The sequence below is a fragment of the Aethina tumida genome, chromosome 1 (genome assembly GCF_024364675.1).
Source record: "Aethina tumida isolate Nest 87 chromosome 1, icAetTumi1.1, whole genome shotgun sequence".
Taxonomy (NCBI): domain Eukaryota; kingdom Metazoa; phylum Arthropoda; class Insecta; order Coleoptera; family Nitidulidae; genus Aethina; species Aethina tumida.
Genome location: NC_065435.1, coordinates 78,447,354 through 78,470,982, shown reverse-complemented (window position 1 = coordinate 78,470,982; position 23,629 = coordinate 78,447,354). Strand labels below are relative to the sequence as shown.

At 30.6% G+C, this 23,629-nt stretch overlaps 3 protein-coding genes and 1 non-coding gene across 18 annotated transcripts; 2 read left to right on the top strand and 2 right to left on the bottom strand.

Moving 5' to 3' along the window:
- Positions 1–308: 308 nt before the first annotated feature.
- LOC109608674 (28S ribosomal protein S33, mitochondrial) lies at positions 309–770 on the top strand. Its single transcript, XM_020025196.2, has one exon. The coding sequence runs from the start codon at positions 365–367 to the stop codon at positions 716–718; it is 354 nt and encodes a 117-aa protein (XP_019880755.1). The 5' UTR covers positions 309–364; the 3' UTR covers positions 719–770.
- Positions 757–1,617, bottom strand: LOC109608664 (protein canopy 4). The gene is made up of 2 exons (XM_020025185.2): positions 1,416–1,617; positions 757–1,365 (listed from the first exon to the last, which is right to left on the bottom strand). The coding sequence occupies exons 1-2, from the start codon at positions 1,522–1,524 to the stop codon at positions 818–820; spliced, it is 657 nt and encodes a 218-aa protein (XP_019880744.1). The 5' UTR covers positions 1,525–1,617; the 3' UTR covers positions 757–817.
- A 327-nt stretch (positions 1,618–1,944) lies between these two features.
- Trnay-gua (transfer RNA tyrosine (anticodon GUA)) lies at positions 1,945–2,035 on the bottom strand. The gene is given in 2 exon segments: positions 1,945–1,980; positions 1,999–2,035. It is a non-coding gene; the product is annotated as a tRNA-Tyr (tRNA).
- Positions 2,036–3,313: 1,278 nt separating this feature from the next.
- LOC109609522 (kielin/chordin-like protein) lies at positions 3,314–10,216 on the top strand. 15 transcript variants are annotated; one of them, XM_049963518.1, is made up of 14 exons: positions 3,316–3,501; positions 5,392–5,505; positions 5,693–5,806; positions 5,901–6,014; positions 6,120–6,233; positions 6,335–6,448; positions 6,539–6,652; positions 6,749–6,862; positions 6,964–7,077; positions 7,499–7,609; positions 7,820–7,942; positions 8,505–8,549; positions 9,018–9,464; positions 9,903–10,106. In XM_049963518.1, the coding sequence occupies exons 1-13, from the start codon at positions 3,438–3,440 to the stop codon at positions 9,446–9,448; spliced, it is 1,686 nt and encodes a 561-aa protein (XP_049819475.1). In that variant the 5' UTR covers positions 3,316–3,437; the 3' UTR covers positions 9,449–9,464; positions 9,903–10,106. The 15 variants fall into 15 exon arrangements, with proteins under 15 accessions (XP_049819526.1, XP_049819524.1, XP_049819475.1 ...); XM_049963515.1 differs by having other exon boundaries at positions 3,317–3,501; positions 9,900–10,106; XM_049963569.1 differs by lacking the exon at positions 9,018–9,464 and having other exon boundaries at positions 3,314–3,501; positions 9,903–10,216.
- The last annotated feature ends 13,413 nt before the right edge of the window (positions 10,217–23,629 follow it).

The following is a 23,629-nucleotide window of genomic DNA, read 5'->3' as shown; positions in this document are numbered from 1 at the left end:
ATACAATTCAAATTAAAAACTTAAATTAAAAAGAATATTTTACATGAAATGTGATTGCCTACTAATTATTTATAAATGAAGTAATACATATTCTATAAATATTATTTTATATATATATATATATGAATTTTTAATTTATTATTTAATTTTAATAATATTAATCATTTAACTCAACAACAATCATAAATGAAAAAAATATATTAACCAGCGACATCTAATATCAAATAATTGAATTAATATGCAAAATACTGTGATGTTTAAAATTAAATAAAGATGATGTCGCCATCTTACAGTTACGTACAGTTTTAACATTTTTTTATCCTAACCTAAGTGTGTTCATATAACCAAAACAGTACTAAACAAAATGAGCAATTATACAAGTTACATAAAACTGGGGCAACTCGCAACTGAATATTCGAAACGAATGACGAGACTCAGCAACAGAATATTTGGCGAAGTGGCCAGACCAACAAACTCCAAATCAATGAAAGTCGTGAAAATGTTCAGTGAAGAACCAGTTAATTTGAGACGAGAAGTTTACGCTTATTATCCCAGACACATTGAAACAGGAAAGCTAATGATGAAGTTGAGGCATTATGGTTTGTACAGAGATGAACATGCAGACTTTAAAGATGAGATGGCTCGAATGAGAGAGTTGCGAGGAAAGGCCAAAGCAAAAAGAGTACCAAGTTATCTCAGGGGACAGAATTCCCAATAAAACTTTTCCTGTGTTATGTAGATTAATTCAATAAAATGTTGTTTACTTAGAATTAGTTTTATTCAAAATATACAAAAACACAATAATTATAGTTAATGATCACAGTTCTTCTTTGGACTTCTTGCTTTTAGATTTCTTTTTATCACCTTTTTCGCCCTTAAGTTTCTCATATAAACACTTAACATCATTCTTGTCCAAAACTCTGTCCTCGCATAAGTACTTCTTTAAGGTTTCTTTACCCTGATGATTAAAATACCAGTCTTCAATAATTCCATCATTTTGTTCCAATAAGGTTTCACACTGCGATTTCATTTGAGTAATTTCAACACTGGGGTTATCCCACAATTCATATGGAATGCCCAGCTCCACTTTAACACCCTTGTCGACTAACCCATGAAGTGTTTGGAAGGTTTGGCTCATCCCTTTCGCGAACCTCGTACTATCCTCGCGTTCTTTGTGAATATTGTACTTAAGTATTCGATCGCAGACACCTTCGAGTGATTCTACCAAACGCAATTCGGATTTTTTGTACTCCTTTTTCTTTTTTGGCTTTACATCATCCACTGCATAACCTGTTTCTATTACGTCGTGCGATTTTCCGGTTTCTTCCAGTCGTTCTTCTAATTCGGTTGCCAAAATTTTGCACACTAAAAATAATAAATTAAAAACAGCTTTGAAAGTTTAAAACTTTGTTTACCTTCGCATCGATTTGCGTATTTCACACCCTCGTCCTCTTCAGTAATACACAAAACGCACCCAGATAAACACAAGAAAATGAGAATAAATGATACAGTTTCTGAAAACATCTTACTATTTGTCCTTTTGATTAAGCTCAACAAGAGGTATGAAAAAGCTAAAATTCATAATACGATGAATTAAATTGAATGAAAAACGTGTCGAGTGCGCATGATCAATTAGTTGTTTATTTGTGATTGGCCGACCCGATGTTCGATAAAAATGATTTCAGTATTATAAAGTCGTTAAAGAATCATACGAATTGCGTTATGCTTTAAAAAAACTTTTCAATTATAATTTTATCAATCGTAAACATTCTAGTGTAGTAATCTTAGTTGCCTATACCTACGATAATTCTGTTCAAAAGTCGGAAATTAATTTTTCTATTCCATTCAAAGTGAAAAACATATTTAAATAAATTTAAAATTTTATTTTCACATACGTTATTTTAATATAAATTAAAATTGACAATAAAAAAACTATAAAAAGTCTCCTTCGAGCCGGATTTGAACCAGCGACCTATGGATAACCATTAAGAATTTCAACTACAGTCCACCGCTCTACCAACTGAGCTATCGAAGGTCTACAAAATAACGTCAATTTCTTGTCATTTATCTTATACTTCTTATTTATCGCATTAAAAAATTAAATTAAAATAATTATATATTAATATTAATTAATATCAGTGATTAGTCTCGGATAATAAAATCTCTATTAACAATAAATATTCTTTATAATACATTTCAATTTCAAATTTATTATTTTTACTTTAGATTTTTTAAATAAAGAATCTAAATTCAAAATCAATTTACATAAAAATTAGTATATATTAATAGAAATATTATGATTATATGATCGAATCTTATAATTTGAAGAACTCAAAACAATAACAAATATGCGTTCAATGTCATAAATGTTGCTGCCTAACAGATTAATCGGTGCTTTCCCAATAAAATCACACATGTAAATATTTAAAATGCCTTAGTCTATTCTTAGAAACTGTCTAATGCGAAATGTAAAAAAGCAGTACAAATATTTACACTAATTAACTAATACTAAAACTGAGTATTTTCGTATACATTTACATGTTAGACAAAGACAGAAAAAATACACAGATTTCTAATTAATTATAATCTTGCAATTCGTGTGAAAACACTAGAGAAGTAAATGGGGATTCACTTTGGCGTAGCAAAAACGTGTAAACAATACCACATCCTTCATTTAACAGTGCTTAAAAAATTATCATAATGTTTTCTGTAGGTAATGTTTTCTGGAAATTAAATAACTAATAACCTTATGTAACAATGTTTATTTAATGGTTTATTGTGTGTTAAATGGGAAAATAAGCATTATGCTGTTAGAAAAACTTTCAACGTTGTTTTCAAATTTGTAGCCATAAATTATAGCATTTTTTGTAAAACCACTGAGAGGAGCTGTATCTAAACATAAATTTAAATAAGATGAATAATAAGATGCAATTGGAAATTCCGTTCTGAATTAAAACATTAATATGTATAATTGATAACCATATAAAAACGTTGTATTAGTTAACATTTAAAAATGATAATATTAAATTTTGCAATTAATTATTATAAACCGAGAGTCCTAATAAATTGTGATGTTAATATATGTCTTAACAATATAATATACATAATATATCGCATAAAAATCAGTGTAACCTACTTAACTTAAACAGATAACTCATCAAGAAATTTGGACTGAAAACCTTGAGACCATCAAAAACAGTCCCGATAACGAACGAATTTCCTGTTTGGTCCGAAACACCCTGTAACAAAATCAATCCACACATATTCATAAAGAGCGTTTCGCAGCGCATGTTGGTCCCACTCCGGCCATTTTTTTTTTTAATTGACACATTGACGATATAAAGGTCAAAGTTTTTATTGGAACTCCATCAGTTGCGGACCGTTCCTTATACATACAAGCAGACCACATTGAAGTCGCAACGAGGAAATCGTACAAAATGAAGTCCGGTGTCATTTATTTGTTGTGTATTGTTTTTATCATTGGATTTACCTATGCAGGAGGTAAGATTTTATTAATTCATTTATATTTGTCGTAATTATATCAGAATTTACTCAGATTTCATGCATGAATTTGCTCAAATTTCGTTATAGGTGTGAATTTTTCTAACTTGCGATTGATTTTCAACTAGTTTATTTAATTATATCTTAATCCAATACAGCTTATATTACACATGATTAAATGAAATATAATATTTTTTACCATATTTGAATGAAAAACGAAAACATTGTACAGAACGTCTTTTGCAAAACTACAGCGATATTAAAAAACTTCGTGAAGTGAACGTAGTTTTTTTTTTAAATATAAAAAGGGTCATTCCACTTTTAAGTTGTCAAAGGTGTTCTAATTTTATTTATTTATTTTTTATACTCATGACAAAGATAATTATGTTTATCACGTTAAAAAACAGTACGTATTTGGTTAATGTTTAATTTTTGTATATCTTTATGATAAAATACTAATTCAGAATTTCAACTAGTAACTGGAAAACCACATGAACATATTAAATTAATTAAAATACAAAGTAAAGTAATTAAAATCCTATTTAAACATTTTTAGAAGAACGAGTTTTTGGTATATTTTAATGCTTTTTTATTATTATTTTTATTTTGCTACTTTTTTAGTCTAAATGTCCATCAAATACTAATTCAGAATTTCTAATTATGGCTCAAAATAACTAGTAAAACATATAAATAGTTTAAAATGACTACATTGCAAAGTTGAAGCAATTCAACTTCAAGTAGATTATTAAAAAAAGTTTTAGAGTTTTTTAGAATATAATATTTAATTTTTTGTAAATAATCTATCTAAACCTATAATATTTAAACTTAGAAGACTGATTTGAATCTTTATTCTCTTCATGTAACAATAGCAAATTGAACAATCATAATCAGTTTATATTATTTTTAGATAAAAAATAAATATTTAAATTTAAAGAAATTAATTGTATAACTCTTTGTCAGTTTGTCATTATGGACCACCAACTTGTTTTAATTGTATTTGCAGCCTTCGATTTATAAATAGAGTCGCAACTAAACTTCAAGATTATAAATAGACTTATAAATCAATTAAGTCATATTAAAAAAGTCTACTTGTCAACTGTTAAACAATACAAACATAAGAATTCACGGAAAAGTGATAATTTTATTATCTTGACTAGAAGAACTAGAGTTTTCAGTATAGTTGTCGGCAGTTGTGTAGTTTATCGCACAACCGGAACTTCGTCATTTCTCTGTAAGCCTAGATACGATCAGCTGCATAAATACATTCATTCCTTTGGTAGTGTAACCATTAAAAATGCAATTAATAAAGGCCCAGATAAAGTGCGTTATCAACCCAGTTCATTCATATATTTCTCAGATAAAAAACCATCCGTTTGATCCACTTTTCAGTTATGTTGAATAGGAGATATATTTTTTATTCGTGCTGCCCAGCGATAATTTATCTGGTGACTTTTAACCCCGTACCGAGTCGAATTTGTTGTGCGAAATGGGATTAATACACCACAATTCGTGTAGTTTTAAAATTAGATGTGACTAATTATTTTGCTAGTTGCGTCAATTTTACGGCGCCCGAGGTCGATGAAATTCACCGAATAATAGCACAACGAAAATCGGAAAATTATGTAAATATTTAGTCTGGCAAAACGAATAAATTTCTATGTTTACCTTCAGAAAATTTACAGTTAAACTCGAGTTTTCCCCAATTAGTCGTACATTGTTCACGTGGTCAGATGAAAATGGTTGGTGGTGAAAGTTTGCAAGTGTTACTGTAGCCCGTCAATAGGCGATGTTATTTCAATAAACATTTTAATTGAGATTTCGGGTGATTTGGTCTTCTTTCACTCTGAAATTAATTGATTTTCGACTATAAATAATTTGATAACTTTGTAGCCAATCCTGCTGAATGTTCTGAAGGAGAAACCAAACAGGAAGAGTGCAACCAGTGCCATTGTGCTAATGGTATTTGGGCGTGCACTAGAAAATTCTGTTTAAAGAAACGAGAAGGTATTATGATAATCTTCTTAAATTTGGTACATGCTTTCTATTCATCTTCCACATTTGATCAAATTATTTATATACATAATATAAACATTTTTCAAAATAACCTTAAAGTCCATGGGAGTGCTTTCGGTTTAAAATTCACTTTTCATCTAATTATCTGACAAATCTAAATATTTCCAAATGCTTACAGCCAATCCTGCTGAATGTTCAGAAGGAGAAACCAAGCAGGAGGAGTGCAACCAGTGTCATTGTGCAAATGGTATTTGGGCTTGCACCAGAAAATTCTGTTTAAAGAAACGTGAAGGTATTGCATTATTTTTCTTAAAATTTGTTTTTGGTTCGTCTTCTATAATTTATGAAACTAAATTTGAGACATAAAAACCTACCAATCTTTATAGCCAATCCTGCTGAGTGTTCCGAAGGAGAAACTAAACAACAAGATTGTAACACTTGCCGTTGTGCTAATGGTATTTGGGCATGTTCCCGAAAATTCTGTTTAAAGAAACGAGCAGGTATTAGTTTATTATTATTACTTAAGTTCATGAGAGTGCTTTTGATTTAACGCATTTCATCCAATTATTTTTTAAATCTAAATAAATATTTCACAAACTTTACAGCAAATCCCGCTGAATGTACTGAAGGGGAAACCAAACAGGAAGATTGCAATAAATGTCATTGTGTTAATGGTATTTGGGCTTGTACTAGAAAATTTTGTTTAACAAAACGCGAAGGTATTACATTACTCTTCTTAATTTTTGAGCAATGCTTTTGGATCGTCTTCTATAATTTATCATATTATTCTTGAAATAAAAACATTTCCCAATTTTTGTAGCCAATCCTGCTGAATGTTCCGAAGGGCAAACCAAACAGGAAGATTGTAACACTTGTCGTTGTACTAATGGCATTTGGTCTTGTTCCAGAAAATTCTGTTTAAAGAAACGAGAAGGTATAATTTTATTATTTTCAAGTTCTTAAGGATGCTCTTAGTTTAACTTTCATGACACATCCACTTACTTTTCAATCCCAATATTTACAGCCAGTCCTGCTGAGTGTTTCGAAGGACAAACTAAGCAGGAAGATTGCAACCAGTGTCATTGTGCTAATGGTATTTGGGCTTGCACAAGAAAATTCTGTGTATCGAAACGTGAAGGTATTAAATTCATTATTGATTTTAAATTTCGATTTTGGGTCATCTTCACACATCTTCAATTATTTTTAAAATATAAATATTTCCCAATATTTACAGCCAATCCTGCTGAATGTTCCGAAGGGCAAACCAAACAGGAAAATTGCAACCAATGCCATTGTGCTAAGGGCATTTGGGCCTGTACCAGAAAATTCTGTTTAACGAAACGTGAAGGTATAATTCTTCTTAAATTTTGATAGAAGCTTTCTCTTCATCTTTCACAATTCATCAAATCATCTTCCACATATATGTTATATGTATCCCAACCTTTACAGCCATTCCTGCTGAATGTTCCGAAGGGCAGACCAAACAGGAAGATTGCAACCAGTGCCACTGTGCTAATGGTATTTGGGCATGCACCAGAAAATTTTGTTTATCGAAACGTGAAGGTATTCTTAAATTTTGTTTTTGGTTCATCGTTCACAGTTCATCAAAATATTTCCCAATATTCATAACAATTCCAGCTGAATGGTTCAAAAAATTCTGTTTAAAGAAATGACAAGGTACATTCTTACTTTAAAGCCCTTGGGATCCATATATATATATATATATATATATATATATATATATATATATATATATATATATATATATATATATATATATATATAAATAGCTTATAACAAATGTTACTGCACAAATGGTATTTGGTTTTGTATCGAGAAATATTATGAAAGCGGTATTCAGGTGTTTCTACTTCTGATATTTATATTTTTTTATTATGATGCTATGGTACAACAATAATCGATTTTGATAACTTATTTTCCTTTGGAATCTTATACACGTAATTGTGTTTTTAAAAATTTCCAGAACCGACCAAATGCATAGAAGGACAAACCAAAAAAGTTGACTGTAACGATTGTCATTGTACCAATGGCGAATGGGGTTGTACAGAAAAACTTTGCGATAGCAGTCATCCAGGTACATACTAATATTTCTTTTCTGTGGGTGTTTATATTTGTTTTTGGTGATGGAATATCTTTTAATGTTGTTGTTGCTGTTTTATGTATATCAGATTCATTGTTGATTAATCTATAACAAAATAAAACATTATAAACGAATAATTGAAATAAACCATTTTTGCATGTGTGACACATATAACTGCGTGTGACAGTTTATTTGTAAATTTAGTGTTGCAATACGAGTGCACAGCAGGCCAAAGCAAAATGCAGGACTGCAACAGATGTTTCTGTTCTGGTGGTAGATGGGCTTGTACTCTACTGTTGTGTCCTAAACATCCTATCAAGAGACAAGGTACAATTTTTTTTCATTTTAAATTACATCACCGAAAAACTCATAAACATCTTCTCTTTGAGTTTAGTCTTCCCATTTGTTATACTTTTACATAATTTATGATCAGCTACATACAAAATATGAAACGAACCAAATCTAAGACGATGGTTGTAACACAGGTTCTCGTCAGAATGAAAAGTAACAGCAGGTAATCTTGCAACGTCCTAAACTTTTTGGTGGACTCTTTATTTTCTAATTTCAAATCCTTTTTGAACTGTTCAAAAGTGTAACAACAAAAGCAGTACCAACAAGCGAGATTGCAGCGACTGCATATGTATTAATGGATAATGACAGTTTAGACAACATGGATATGCTTTTTAAACAATCGGAATTGTTTTGTTAATTGGAGATTAAAACATAAAATTGTTATAGCAATAATAGTTTAGTTTCTGTTTATCCCCAATCTCTTTCTGGTCGTTATTTTTTCTTTAAAATTTTTAAGAGGTTGTCATTTTTTTGTATTATATAAATATATTGAATTTCTTTATTATACTAATATACTTAATAAAAATTATGTTTGCAGTTATTGGCACAGACCAAGAATCAGCAGTGAGCAGAGAAAAGAGAGGTTAGTAAATTAATTTATTGTTGGGTTTATCAAATTTCATATTATAGCATTTGGGTTTAAAAAGCTTTTATTAATGAATCTTTTGGGGTTGGTCATGATGCTTGTGGCTTCTTACTACTTGTCATGTAATTTACTAAGTATTTGTTGCATCATCTAACCACATTTTGGGTTATGGATTAGAGAATACTTGATTACATTTTCATAGAAACATGTCATCTTTTCATAAGGATTTAAGTTGTGGGTTATATTTTTATAGCACCTTCCAAATGGATTTTGGTCTCCTAGAATAGTTAACTAAGTTAAAACAACTGTTGGGACACTTGTCATCTTTTAGAAGAATATAAAAAACTATTAAAACAAAATGCGCCAGTAAATAGTTTTATTGGTAGTTATCCTGAACGACAAATACTTAGTAGGTTGTTCTCCGGAAGAATACCGTCTAACCATTTCGTGCGTTTACTTTGGTAGAGGTGCCAGTGGCAGCGGACTTAAAAAACACACCCTGTGCCCCCAACGACTACTTTATGATCGACTGTAACACCTGTTACTGTAATCTGGAGCACACCGGTTATCTCTGCACCGAAAACTACTGCAGAGACGGTGACGCGCTCTTGGACCCCACTAAAACGTCCGAGATCCGTCTTTCGAACGACACCAGGGTTGTCATCACCAACGGAGACGTGAAGCTGGTGCGCGACAACGAAACTGAACCGGAAATCGACAATAACCTGAGTGTGAGGGTTGGAAAGAGCAAGGATCTGGGAGCCGAGCCTGTGAAAAAATCAACAGACGAACAAAAAATTACTGATGCGACAACGATAGCTGCGAAAATCAGTGAAGCGGTCGAAGCTAAGGTTGTAGCTAACACTGGAGATAAATCTTCAAACGCCACCGTTTAAAACGGCTGGGTGACACGTGAGTACCACCTTAATTGGTCGGCGTTTAAGGAGTATCAAAATCCACTTGGAGTTCATTTATTTGTTGTTTTCGTGGTTGTTATGATATATGTAATGTAAATATTAATAATATTTTGGTACTCTTAAGATAAAAAACGTTGATTAAATGTGCATGTGCATTTTGGGTGTGAAATAAATCGATGGTGCTCCTTTCACAGCTTTCAATTAATAAAATAAGACGATTTATAACACGGACGTCATGTTTGCAGTGTCGGTGCATGCACTTATTAAACTGTGTTATTCACTGTAACTGGCTTAATTGTTCCCAGTGCGAGTCGTGACTTTAAAAGTAATAAATTTGACCTCTTAATTTTTTGCCAATTCAGTACCATAGCCTTTGTTGTAATCGATTTAGATTGTTTTAATTTCTTGTTAATATATGCGTTTTTTTCAGAAGAATTCAGATGTCAGCCGGAACAAACCTTCCAGAAAGACTGCAACCAATGTATCTGTACAAAAGACGGGAAGAATGCGATCTGCACACAAAAATTGTGCAACGGTCCAAAAATCGACACCAAACCACAAACATTGTAAAACTTGCTATTGGTGTTACGTTCCATTATTTTTATTATTATTATTAAAATTATTTTTGCTGTCTGTAGTTTTAGGAATGACTTAGTGAGAGTTTTTATCGCTTAGGAAAACATGTCTCTTGCCATTTTATTTATGTAATTTTGATCGTTTCAAGTTGAATACATTTTATTTAAATTATGCAAATGTTTTATTTAAATTTCCTATAAAAAATATATTTACCCTGTCGTACAATTTAGAAAGCACTCAATCTATTAATATTGTAGTAAGTTGTAAAATTTAGGTCACATCCTTACCGTAGTTTCACTATTGTTTAATAGATGGCCCAATCGGTCAAAAGTTGGAAATGAATTTTTAAATTTTTTAAGGTAATAATTGTTTTATGAATAATTAAACTATTTTTAGATTTAATTTCATTTTGTTTTATTCATTTATTTAAAGAATTCGTGTAATGAATATTTATAGGCTCTATTAATGGAGTTGAACGCAAGTGATATTCATCAATACAAAATGCAAATTAAGTCTATTGTTAAAACACAATTGATTTTATTATTTATGTGATACACATCTGATATGTTATGTTTCTAACATATGTGATTTATTATTTTTAAATAAATTCTACGATTAATTAGTAATTAATAATGAAATTACTTATAAATAAAACATGTGAATAATAGTGGAACAGTAGCGCAAAATTGTATTGATTCCCCGTAATAATTAAACAACAATAACAAACGAACATAAAAAACCTCATCTAACATTAATTAAAAATAGTTGCGTGCGTTCAACGCTTTTTCCCAGTGAAAAGTTAATTAACGTCGTTTTATGGAATTGAAAAAAAGGTATTGCCGCTTACAAATCAGCCGGTACAAATTCATTTTTCCATGGTCGTCATTTCACAAAAGATATTAATGGCATTTCTAATATTTCGCCATTAATGACAAGGCTACCAGTGTTCCTGTCTTTGATATTCGTTAATACTCTTTGTGATTTAAAAATGTTGTAAGTAATGTTGTAAATTTATGTTTTTTATCATTAGATGTATTTAATTAGTTTAGCTGAAGCATTAAACGAAGACAATGTAAAATTACGATTATCACTGCAAGGAAATTCCATCCGAAAAGCGGCGGCGTTGGTGGGCTTTGATTGTTTGGTAAAATGGAAACACCGAAGACATGAATGGCAAGTAATGGCGAACGGTTAGTTAAATGCGGCGTAACGTTTGTTGCTTTTGTGGTTTGCACACCGCCCACCCTCTTGTATACTTGACCGACCCTCCTCTTGCGAATCTTACGTGTTATTGCGTTTTTCGAAAAGTAATTGAGATGATTCCACGAACCCGTGTTCCACAGTTATTTATGGAACGTTCTGAAATTCGAACCGGCGATAATTACTAGCACGTATTAAAACGGGAACGATTGACTTGTGGGTTTTCGTTCTCACAGGATGCATAAGGGTTATGAACCAACCCTTGTCGGAAAGTAATATCTAATAAATCACATTAATAAAATTAGCGGGAAACTAACTGAGCGTATCGAATTGTTTACATTCCGACAGGAAGCTGGACTAAGCTTTTAACTTCCTCAGTTCTGAAGGGTGATTGTCAACTCACTGTTACGGTTCTTTTGTTTGGAATTAGATCAGCGGGGAGTTTTAGACCTTTTTGTTTTCTTTAAAATTCTTATTGGATTAATCGTAGAATTGATTTTTCGTCTTTCCTACCCTTAAAACTTACTTACTGGTTACTTCATAATTATATAATAAATAAACTGGTTAGTTTTTCATACTTTCATAGTTTTGATTTACATAAACGAATCGTATAGTATATTTTGGTGAGTTTAGTAATATCCGAGTAATAAAGATTTTTGCCAAGAAGTAGGATTTCACATTGTTTTAGTGCACATAAAATTTTACTAGCCCAACATTTCATTAGCCATTTTGCACTAATGAACTGGCCGATGCAAAGAAAAAAAACCCGCCCGGATGTGAAACATAAAACAGTAAGATTTTCTAAATATAACATCCAAAATAACTTTTCACTTAAATCAAAACAACAATTAGTCGAAACGGACTCAGTAATAACAGAGAAAAATCCTTGGGATTAATCGTGTCCATTAAATCACTCTCGAAGAACCTCCGGAGTTGCGGCTTCGCGATGATTGAAAAAAACGAAAAAGATGGCGTGAACCGAAAAATTAGAAAACATATCATTAATAAGTGATGTGAAAAAATTAATATTTCTCGGCGGGTACATTAAATAATTGAACGAACTAGCTAACAAATAGCCCCTCATTTATAAATTGTAACACATTTGTATAAAGAGCCCATAAATAACATAAAATGCACTAAATGACGAGCTCCACCACAGTCGACTCGTTAATATTCCCACACGTAAAATACAAAGGACAAAATCATGAATGAATTCCGGTTAATCCTCGAATCTGAACGGACTAATAAAGACGAAATCCGAAATGCATTTCACGTCAGCAAATTTCGACGAAAATCCTTTTCACAGCTCGATTTGCGCGAGTAGTTTCAATTAAAACTCCATAATGAAAACCTATTCAGTCCCTATCTACTAATTTATAACGTGGCGTTCGCTACGCCCATGAAAGTCGGACAAAAACAACCGGAGCAGTAGTGAAAAAGCGGTCCTGATTTTCATAATAACACGTTTGAAATTTGTTAAATTCTATATAAAATTAATCGACCCGATTACTCAACCAGTCAAAAATTCTAATTTGACGCAGGTAAAACGCATTAGCATCGCGGCGCACCGAAAAAGGTCGGATCAACGTTCGAAAAAAAATCGGTGGAAACTGCATCAGCGTCTTACGGATGATGGATTTATGGGACAGGATGATAGGTCGATCGGTCGGCCGTCCAATTTACACAAAAACCGTGATTTTCAACGAAATTAATCAACGTTTCCACAGATTTTTTCGGAAATGTGTTTTTAATTGCCGAATTCCATTGAATTACACACCCGCCGGGATCATAATTAAATAATTTATCTCCGCTTTACTTTTTGTGAAAAATATGCAAAAATTTTTTTTTATTTTATTTAACTAGCTCAGCAAAAGTGAACATTTTCGATTTGCCGAATCAAAATATGATATATATCGTATTAAAAACTGAAAAGTTATTTTTTTTTTGTTTTACAGAATCAAAAAACATCATACAGAATCAATTTATTTATTATAATATATATTATATTTAATTAAGATACGATCAGAAAAGCTGGTATAGAAAATTAAATTATTATAATATAATAATTAAATTTTATAGAATTAATTTATAATTTTTTAAAGAAAATAACAAATTTTTATTTATATTTATGTTGCAATTAATAAAAATGAGATTAATTCTGAAAAAATATTATTACATTTAATTATTAATAAAAGTTGATCCTTTCTAATTTACTAACTAAATGTGAACTTGCAATAACTGATTATTTATCTTGAGAACATTTACCATATTTTTTATAATTTTCTCGTCATATCTTTAAAACTAAACTGTATAACGTATTAAAAACTGAAAATATAATAGTCGTTAAAGTTATTTTTTTTGTTTTCCAGAATCAAAAAAAAACTTTCAATTTATTTGTTATAATATATGTTATATTTAATTAAGATACGATCAGAAAAACTGATAAAGAAAATTAAATTATTATAATATAATAACTAAATTTTATAGAATTAATTTATATATTTTTTTAAGAAAATAAATTTTTATTTTTATTCATGTTACAATTAATAAAAAATCGATAGATTCTGAAAAATTATTATTACATAAAAGTAGATCCATTCTAATTTACCAATTAAATGTGAATTTGCAACAACTGCTTATTTGTCTTGAGAATATTTGCCATATTTTTATTATAATTTTCTTGTCGTGTCTTTTAAACTAAACTGGTGATAACATGTTAAAAACTGAAAGTGCATTAGTCGTTAAAGTTAATTTTTTTGTTTTGATAAAAAGTCCAATGAAATATAAACCATTATTGTAAAAATCTTCGTTTTTCTGAATGATTTATAAAATGATACAAAATTTTGATTATAACGTAATTAACAGAAGCCAAAAAATCTTTTCAATATTCCAAAATTATCTGGGAAATATAAATTCTGTAAAAAGTTAAAAATTAGTTTCACAATATGGAGGTTTTGCGTTTCTTTATAATCGTGTCACTATCCTCCTGGCCAAAAATCTTGAGCATCTCCTCTGGCAATCTCTTGTTCCTGCTTGTGGAGACGCTGTACTCCATCTGCCGCTACTCACATGAGGCGTTATAATTAAAAATAATAAATTAATTGTAATAGAATAATGATGACTAATTTTAATAAATAATAGTTTTTATTATTGATAAAAAACTTAATTATTATTTAATACTTTTTCTTTAGTGATTTAATTCTATTTAAATCACGATGAATTTAAATAATTTTTAAATAAATTATTTTAAAATTTAATTATACTGAACTAAACTGAAAAAATGTATAATTAATTCAATAAGAAAAAATTAATATAAACTGAAACAATACAATGTTTTATAAAACACATTTATTTTATTATTACTAATTTATAGATTCATAATTATATATAATATAAATTATATTTTAAAGAATAAACAAAAAAAAATGTATTACAATTTAGAAAATGTATAAATTACTTTGTATAAAATCTGTGAAATTAAAAAAATAATAGAATATTTAAAAAAATTTGTAACAGAAAAATAACAAGTACATATAAAAGTTATTTGAAAAGATTAAAAGAAGGATGTTGTAAACCGGTTGATGGCTGTTCCATGTACGGAGACTAAACGCTTAATGCAAAAACCTTAATACATTAATTAGAGTTGGTGTCTAGCATGAAAAAATATAAAAAGTTTTATGTCGCATAGATCACATAGACATCGCATCGGACAGTAAACGACGACACGACGATTCCGAATGGTCGCCATCTGGCGAACAATGGCGAGCAGGAATCCTGCAATAAACCGCCGGTACGGCTCACACCATGATTACAACAATAATAATGATAATAAAAGAAGTGCGCAGGAAGAAGTGGCCATCTGTCGACCGCGAGACACCGGAGCATTTAAAACGATAAAATATCTAGTAGGCAGGGAGGCAAGGAGTTATGGAGAGAGGTATTATTGAAACAATGAAAATGATTAATATTTTGTTTCGTCGGCGTTGCAAAGCGGGCACTGATCACCGTGAAGTGCTCAGGATCACGCGCCGATTCCGAAAATGATTGCGCTCGCAGGAAAAAGAAAAAAATGCATGACGCACGCTCGGTTCTCGTCTCCCGTCCAAACCCTTTGCCCGTTTCTTGAACGTTGTTCCCAACACAACTAGCCGCAAACAAACCCCAATTTTAAATAACAGTAACCTAACCTGACCTGATTTATCATCCATTTTTTTAACAATCGAACTAATAAAATTAGATTAAAAATTAAACTGATTTTACATAGCTATTATTGGTCTGGTTCATTCGATTACGATTAAATAATTATCAATATACGGAATTAATTTTTAATTTCTGTTGTTATAATTATTTTTATGCTATAAAAGAATACCATACTATAGACGTTCTCAATGTTACATAGGAAATCGATGTATCAAAAAAAAAAAAAAAAATGTAATAAAGGTCCAACAGCAAACGCAATAAAAATAATCAAGTTTTATGGAGTTTTCAGCAAATTTGCTAATTTATGCAGGGTGTTTCATAATTCTTCCGTCAAATTTTAAAGACGTTGTCACTGTTACATAGGAAATCCATGTATCAAAAAAAAATTAATGAAGGTCCAACAGGACATGCGATCAAAAATAATAAAGTTTTATGTATTGGATATACCAATCGACAACCCTTTGATCCTCCTGAATTTTAAGGGGGACATCATGCACGACAGAGACAGCAAATGTCAGCAAATTAGCTTCGTAGTGGGAATCTTTTACTGTCTCTCAAAATTCAGTAGGATCAAATACTTTTAATCGGTATTTCAAGAAACAAACTACTAGGAAGGTAATTTTTGATTTATGCAAGATGTTTCATAATTCTTCCATCCAATTTTAAATACGTTCTCATTATTACATAGGAAATCCATGTATCAAAAAAACAATAAATTTGCTTGGCCTCCACTGCCGCCATGTCTAAATTCTGTAGATTGTTTCTTACCGTACCGAAGTTCAAAATATTCAAAAATTATGCGACCAGATGAGGACGGCTTACGATAATTTGCGTCCTCGAGATCAGCAGGGAAGAAGAACATTTGAAGTAGTGCGCCAAAATTGGACTCGACGTTCCCAATCTTGCACCTATGAAAACAATTTTGAACATTTTTTATAGCCAGATTGAATTTAACTTATTTACCTTGTTTCCTCTTTGAACTTTTGTTAATTTTTTTTAATAAATCGACTTTTTATGGTGATGATGGTACGTACTTAAAATTGGTCGAGAAGATGTGAAACACCTTGTATATAGTATTGATATTTAAATAAAAAGCACAGTTTTACATAAGTTTGATTATTAATTATTGCTAATTATTAATTTAATAAAATATTGTGCTTTTATTTAAACTAATAAAATAAATTTTGATATTAAGAAATACAAAATTAAACAAAAATTATTTACATTACGTCGGTTTCAAGAACAAAACCGTTTTCAATTGAAATAGATGTACTAAGTATGTAATTTTAAAATGTGCGGATGATCGTAAGAATAATAATATAAATAATAATTATATTAATTGGATAAAATTGGATAAAATCAAAGGAAACAAAATTATTCGTTTCATGAAGATTTACAAGTTTATTTCGGATAAAGCAAAGCTAATTATTAGTTAGTGTTTAGTGTTAAATTATTTTCAGAATTGTGTATTTATATAATTAATTTTTATTACTTATATTCATTTTTAAATTGTTAATAATAAAATATATATTTAATATATTGTAATTATTAAAATTAGGAGAAAAATTTGTGTTTAGTGGTAAATTATGTTTAGATTTATATACTTTTTGTTATTAAGATTTATCACTTACATTAATTATTAAATTTTTATTAATAGCAATATGATTACTGCAATTATTAAGATTAGGTGAAAAAATTAAATAATTTTTTTAAATACTAATCTATTTTTGTTATATTAACTAATAAAATTTATGTAATGTATTTAATGTAAAAAAGTTAAATAATAATAAAGTGAAATATTTTTTTCTGAAACTTTGATTTATTTTAAAAACTTTTAAAATAGATTTGTAATAGACAACATGTATAAAGTTTATATATATGAAACATTACAAGTAATACATTATGTAATATATAACAATAGAAATGTCTGATTTTGACCAGAAGTTAATTGAACATATCTCTTTCGCTCTGATAAAAGTAGTGGAAAACGAACAGACCGAATAAATGATAAATGTATTTTATGAAAGCTGGTGTACAGTTGCAGTTCCAGATAATCCGATAAAAATCCATTGATCACAGACACAAAAGTCCAGCTCTTTTAATTTTTACCCTATTTAACAAATATTTTTATGTCGAGCTCATTTAGACGAAAACCTGTCAGTCAGCATTATACTAAATTGTTTATCTAAATACTCGGAAATCCAATTCCACTATTTACAAAAAACAAACTTGTTAATTTAATAAGTGAAATGGATAAGTGTGTTTGTATGTTCAGGTACGCATCCATCCGTAATCAAGGTGTCAAACTGACGCGCTTAAAATCTTTAAAATCCCAACAAAACGGGGGTTTTAAGTGAAAACGAAACCCTTTCATAATCCGATTAGTCAAAACCAAATTGAACATCGCTTAATTAAAACTCTAGCTCAACAAACACACTTAACATTAATTAACCCCCACCAAGCGCAATTAATCATACCGAATTTCATCCCTGACGAATCGGAACATGCCCATTGCCGCAATTAAGATGGATATAAATGGCGGTGCTCCCCTTTTTAAACGTATTGAAAAGAATTAGTTGAGGACAATAGACTTGGTTCAGTGTGTCACGTCTGATTGGCAAAAGTACACAGGGGGAGGAATGGCGTGTGGGGACGGTGCAGCTGCACCACCCCAATGAAATCAATGCAAATTCGGCGGAACGGACCCAGTTTTTATCGAGGAAGTCATGGGTGTGTGTGTTGAGGGTTTATTGGGCCGTTCAGCAGCAGCGGCGGCGGTACATTCATTTTTACAACGTACAAAATTAATAAAAGGTTGACAAAATCTGATGTTTTTTCTAAAAAAAAAATAAATATTATTCTGAAAATTGATGGAAAAATTATTTTCGTTAATTCGTCTCGAGAGGATTTGATGTAGTAGCTTACTAATCTTGTTCGCAAAGTTAAACAGCCATTATCCCAAGTAAAACTGTTGTGACTCGTTGAAAGTTATTTTCTTGACATGTATCCAGAAGCACGTGTCAAAAAACAGCATCCGAACCCAGATAATCCCGCCGCCCCGCGGCGATTCACTCTCGCCCGAAAGCAGATTAACCCCTTGATTTTTTTCCAGGTATTTCACGATTTTTGACTGGGTAAACCGATTATCACGATTACCACCTAGCGACAATTCAATTTCCGACAGTTTGTTAGAAAATGTTTGCCGAAAATCTGGTTGTTTATTTAAAGGGTTTTGTAAAGTGATCGGATAAACATGTTACAAGGAAAATGAAAACAACACCTGAATCGTAAACCAGCAATGTTATCTTGTTTAACTGGAGTTTTTAACATTTTGCATAACTTGTACGGAGTACAAAAAAAAAAGTGTTAGTTGGTCGATAATTCCACAAATGATGTGAATAGACATTTTATAGGTATTCCTTCCGAAAACTGGTGAAGACCGACAATAAAAAGTAACGCTAGTCTATTGAGTATAAGGTTTTATTACCCAATTTTGACACCTTGATTATTTTACGATCCGACTTGTAATTTAAACGGCGAACGGCGAAATTTAGGACACTGTAAAATCATCATTTTCTAGTCAGATTTACTGCTGCGCAACTTATTGTTATATTGCCTTCTATTCTTGGGACTTGCTACTGAAAATTTTTAATTGTTTTATTGCCTCGAGCTCCTGGTTTCGCACTTCCTGCATTTAAGTACCGTAACAACAACCCAAATACAAATTTATGACGGTTATAAAACACTCAAAATGCAAAAAATCATTGAGTTTGATCCAAAAAATTAATTTTTTAACATTCGTACCGTTTTTGGGCATGTGCCCAGGTGCTCTATATTATGGTGGTCTTATGTGGGTTCTGGAAAAAAAGGCGGTCGGTGTCTGTGAAACTTCGTCACGGACTTAGTTCCGCATTTTCGTCAATGGAAAAAAATTCCTTAAACGAAGCACATGTCAAAGGCGCTACTCTTTTGATTCATTCTCCGTCGCATTAAATACTATCAACCAATGTTGTAGGAGCATTTTTTGCTTGCTTGAAAATTTCTTAAATTTTATTGTATTATATATTTAGATTTAGATTTAGTTTAGTTAAAATGGTAAACAGAAAATTGCCTTCAAGTAGTACTGAAGCCAAAAATTTATTGTTTGAAGCTAAAGAAAGCAGATAAAAGTAAAGTTCCAATTCAACATTTTCCAATTAATATAAAATTGCACGGTTCGATCCAATTGCTAGATCATATCAGCGGACACATGTAAGTCGAAGAAAACTCGATAACACGTGTCCACTTACCATAGATCCCTATCATTTTATTGCGTACGCACAACGTAAAAAATCCCGTCAATTAATCGGTAATTACGCATACCAAACAGGTACGTTAAACATGCATGCACAATTCATTTACACGGATTACCCGTAGTCACACACCGTTCCTTAACAATCCAAAATGCGTTTTCGTATGGCTAAAAAGGCAGAACCAACCAAATTACATCGGCTAAGACAACTAGAACGAAATACCCACCCCAATCAACGACGTACGTTCGGACCAATCAACCCCCGATTCACACGAAGATTTACCGTGAGGTATGTCCTGGATGTGGCATTTTGTCGATGCATAACGGACAAAATTTTCATCCGTATTTAACGGAAAAAATCCCTATTAACGCATGTGATCCATTACGGCCGTGTGTTACTTCTGGAACGAAGCAGGGAAAAACAAGGACCGTGCTATGGATGACGCGGGGTTGAAGAGAGACGAAGAGAGGAGTGAGGATCAGCTGGTGTGCACGCTTCACGCTTAATTTCGATGCGAATTTTCGTGTCCTTTGAAAGTTGATTAGCACGGGTGTCAACGGGCCACCCTGCTCTCTGAAAAATGTTCGCCACCCCGAATAAAGGAGGATGCAGTTACAGCCGCACAACGTCATGATCAAACAATATACGAACGAAATGACAGACACATTAAGAATTTCGTTTGTATTTGTGTTTGTTGCAGTTGTTCCATCATAGGTAATTACATCAGACCGCTCGAAACTAACTGTTACATTCGGTAACTCTGTAATTAACTAATATGCAGGACCTCCGCGTAGAATTCCTCTTCAAAATGTTAAATATCGGTTATCGACGTATCATTACGCAACTCGAAGGTCTCTAATATCCCACTGAATGTGTAATTATTCTCCACCGTTCCTCTGTAATGCATCTAATTTCTTTATTTACCACTAGGAAGAGGATGTGAGAATTGAGTCGAGCAAACTAAGCGATTTTATCGATGTGGATTTGGGTTAAACGGCGATTGTGCGTTTCTGGGAAGTTTCATGCACTCAAACTGGGTTAATACCTATATCAAATTGATATGCAAAACTTAAATCATATTTGTGCTCATAAAATATTCAAACTTTATTATTAGGAAGGAATTTCTTCAGTTGCCTCTTTTTTAAAGTGTCTTCAAATATGAAGAAGAATCTAATTTATTGATTGTTTAAATAATCGTCGTTATATTTTTCAAGACTTCAACTGCATTCTGTCTTTCTCAATTACATAGATGTTTTGGTAAAAATATTCAGCAATTATTATATTATATTCAGGTATTTCTTCAGTTGCCTCTTTTTTAAACTGTCTTCAAAAATAAAGAAGAATCTAATTTATTAATTGTTTAAATAAACCTCGTTATATTTTTCAAGGCTCCGACTGCATTCTGTCTTTCTCAATTACAGATAATGTTTTGGCAAAAATATTCACCAATTATTATATTATATTCAGATATTTCTTCAGTTGCCTCTTTTTCAAACTGTCTTCAAAAATGAATAAGAATCTAATTTATTAATTGTTTAAACAAACCTCGTTATATTTTTCAAGACTCCAACTGCATTCTGTCTTTCTCAATTAGATACGTGTTTTAACAAAAATATTCAGCAATTATTCAGAAACAAAGGCAAAATAAAAAATAAGAGTCTAAGAAATTGAAGAGATTTAAAAAAAAATGTTAAAATTATGACCTTATTATTATTTAACTTATATAAAATTTTATAAATTATTCTTATGAAAATGATATAATAACGTAAGATTTGGAAAGCTGCTCTATTTACAAATCTTTGCTTACCAACAAATGATGACAAATAGATTGAAATAAAATGATTATAAGTGCTCAAATTATTTTATTTCTGAAAAGGTTCCTACACATTTGGAAGTTATTTTTGTATTGATGATTTCCAAATTGGTTTAAAGTATCCAACTGGCCTGGAAGGAAACATTTTTCAACATTGACACGACTTCATTGAAATCAGCTATATAAACTAATTAATTTTGAAATTAAGTCACAATTTTGAAATACTTAAAAATAAAAATAATAAAAAATTACATCATTATTATTATTATTATAAAATATTGTAATTAAATATTTAAAATAAAATCATTATTTTAAAAACTTTTATAAACATTATCAATATCTTAGTATTGAGACTAACTATAAGAATAACAAACACATTATTAAAAATATTAAAAATTATACTATTTAATTGATATTTAAAATTTTTAATCAAATCTAATTTTGGTATTAGAACTTACATGTTTATGAAATTATTTGTTGGCCTTTAATATTTAGAAACAAAGGCAAAATAAAAAAGAAGAGTCTAAGAAATTTAAGAGACTTAAAAAAAATGTTAAAATTATGACATTATTATTTAACTTATATAAAATTTTATAAAATTATACTCATGAAAATTATTTTATAAAAGGTTTCTCCTCTATTTACAAATCTTTGCTTACCAAGAAATGATTCAAGTTTAATTAAAAGTCAATTAAGAGTTTATGTAATAAAGTGCTCAAATTATTTTATTTCTGAAGAGGTGTCCACATATAATATATGGAAGTTATTTTTGTATTTATTTTTACTACTATTATATAAACAAATCATTTATTATTTATTTAATGCACTGATCCAGCAAATAAAATAAACATCTTTGTAGACCGAATAATATAATACACAGAGCATAATAATGATTTCCAAATTGGTTTAAAGTATCCAACCGGCCTGGAAGAAAACATTTTTCAACATTGACACGACTCCAACAAAATCAGCCATATAAACTAAATGCCCCCCAGATCAATTGTTCGGCGATCTGGTTACCTGTACCAGCATCCGTATTAAGGGCCAATATTTTGGACCCCCCGTGCGATCGGTTTCACTCCAACTGCCACTTTACAGGTTGCTACCTCATTGTCCCCATTGTGTCCGGCCCATTGTCGCAGTTTGTCAACCACTTTATCTCTTTGCATCGATGACAGACCGGTAAGATGTATGTCTTTTTCGAAGTGTGAAAACGTTCCGTTCGGCAAACGGTGATCGATCGCTTACCGAAACGTTGTTTTTTTTCTGCTCACGGAGGGTTGAAATTATGGCGATGCACAAAGAGTAATTTAAGCAAGTTAGTTGGAAACCGTAGAGCGAGTAAAACAATGCCGGGTTTTACGGTTTTACGACGTTCGGAGAAATGCGACGCGTCCCCCCACGATTGTTGTGTTGTACTCGCCGGTCGTGGAACGATGTGCGTGGCAAATCCGCGAGCGAAAATAATTCCGAAGAATGCAGCCGATGCAATGGCACACAGGTGTCCTTTACGTGCCAACTTATACCGGCCACACAAATTAATAGTTTCTTGCCATTGCTAAAATTACCTACAACATTGCCTGCTTTTCGCTCTTTCTTATTGATTTTGTGTTTGGAAAAGATTTTAATCATATTAATGTTAAAGAAAGTATTCTTTTATATTTTTAACTAAATTATGTAATTTTTTTTTTGTATCAAAAAATATATAAAGTTGATGTTCTATATAATATTTTAAAATAATGAAATATAAAATATAAAATATATTAAATTTCAAAAATATGTATCATTCTTTTAATTTAGAAATTTATTAAAAATTACTAAAAATAAAAATATTGTTTTATATTTTTAACCAAATTATGTAATTTTTGTCTCAAATAATACTTAAGATATATGTTCTATTATAATATTTTAAAATAATAAAATATACAATATATTATTTTAAAATTTCAATAATGTGTATCATTTTTTTATTTTAGAAATTTTATTAAAAAACACTAAAAATATAAATATTGTTTTATATTTTTAACCAAATTATGTAATATATTATTATGAAATTGAGTCACAATTTTGAAACACTTA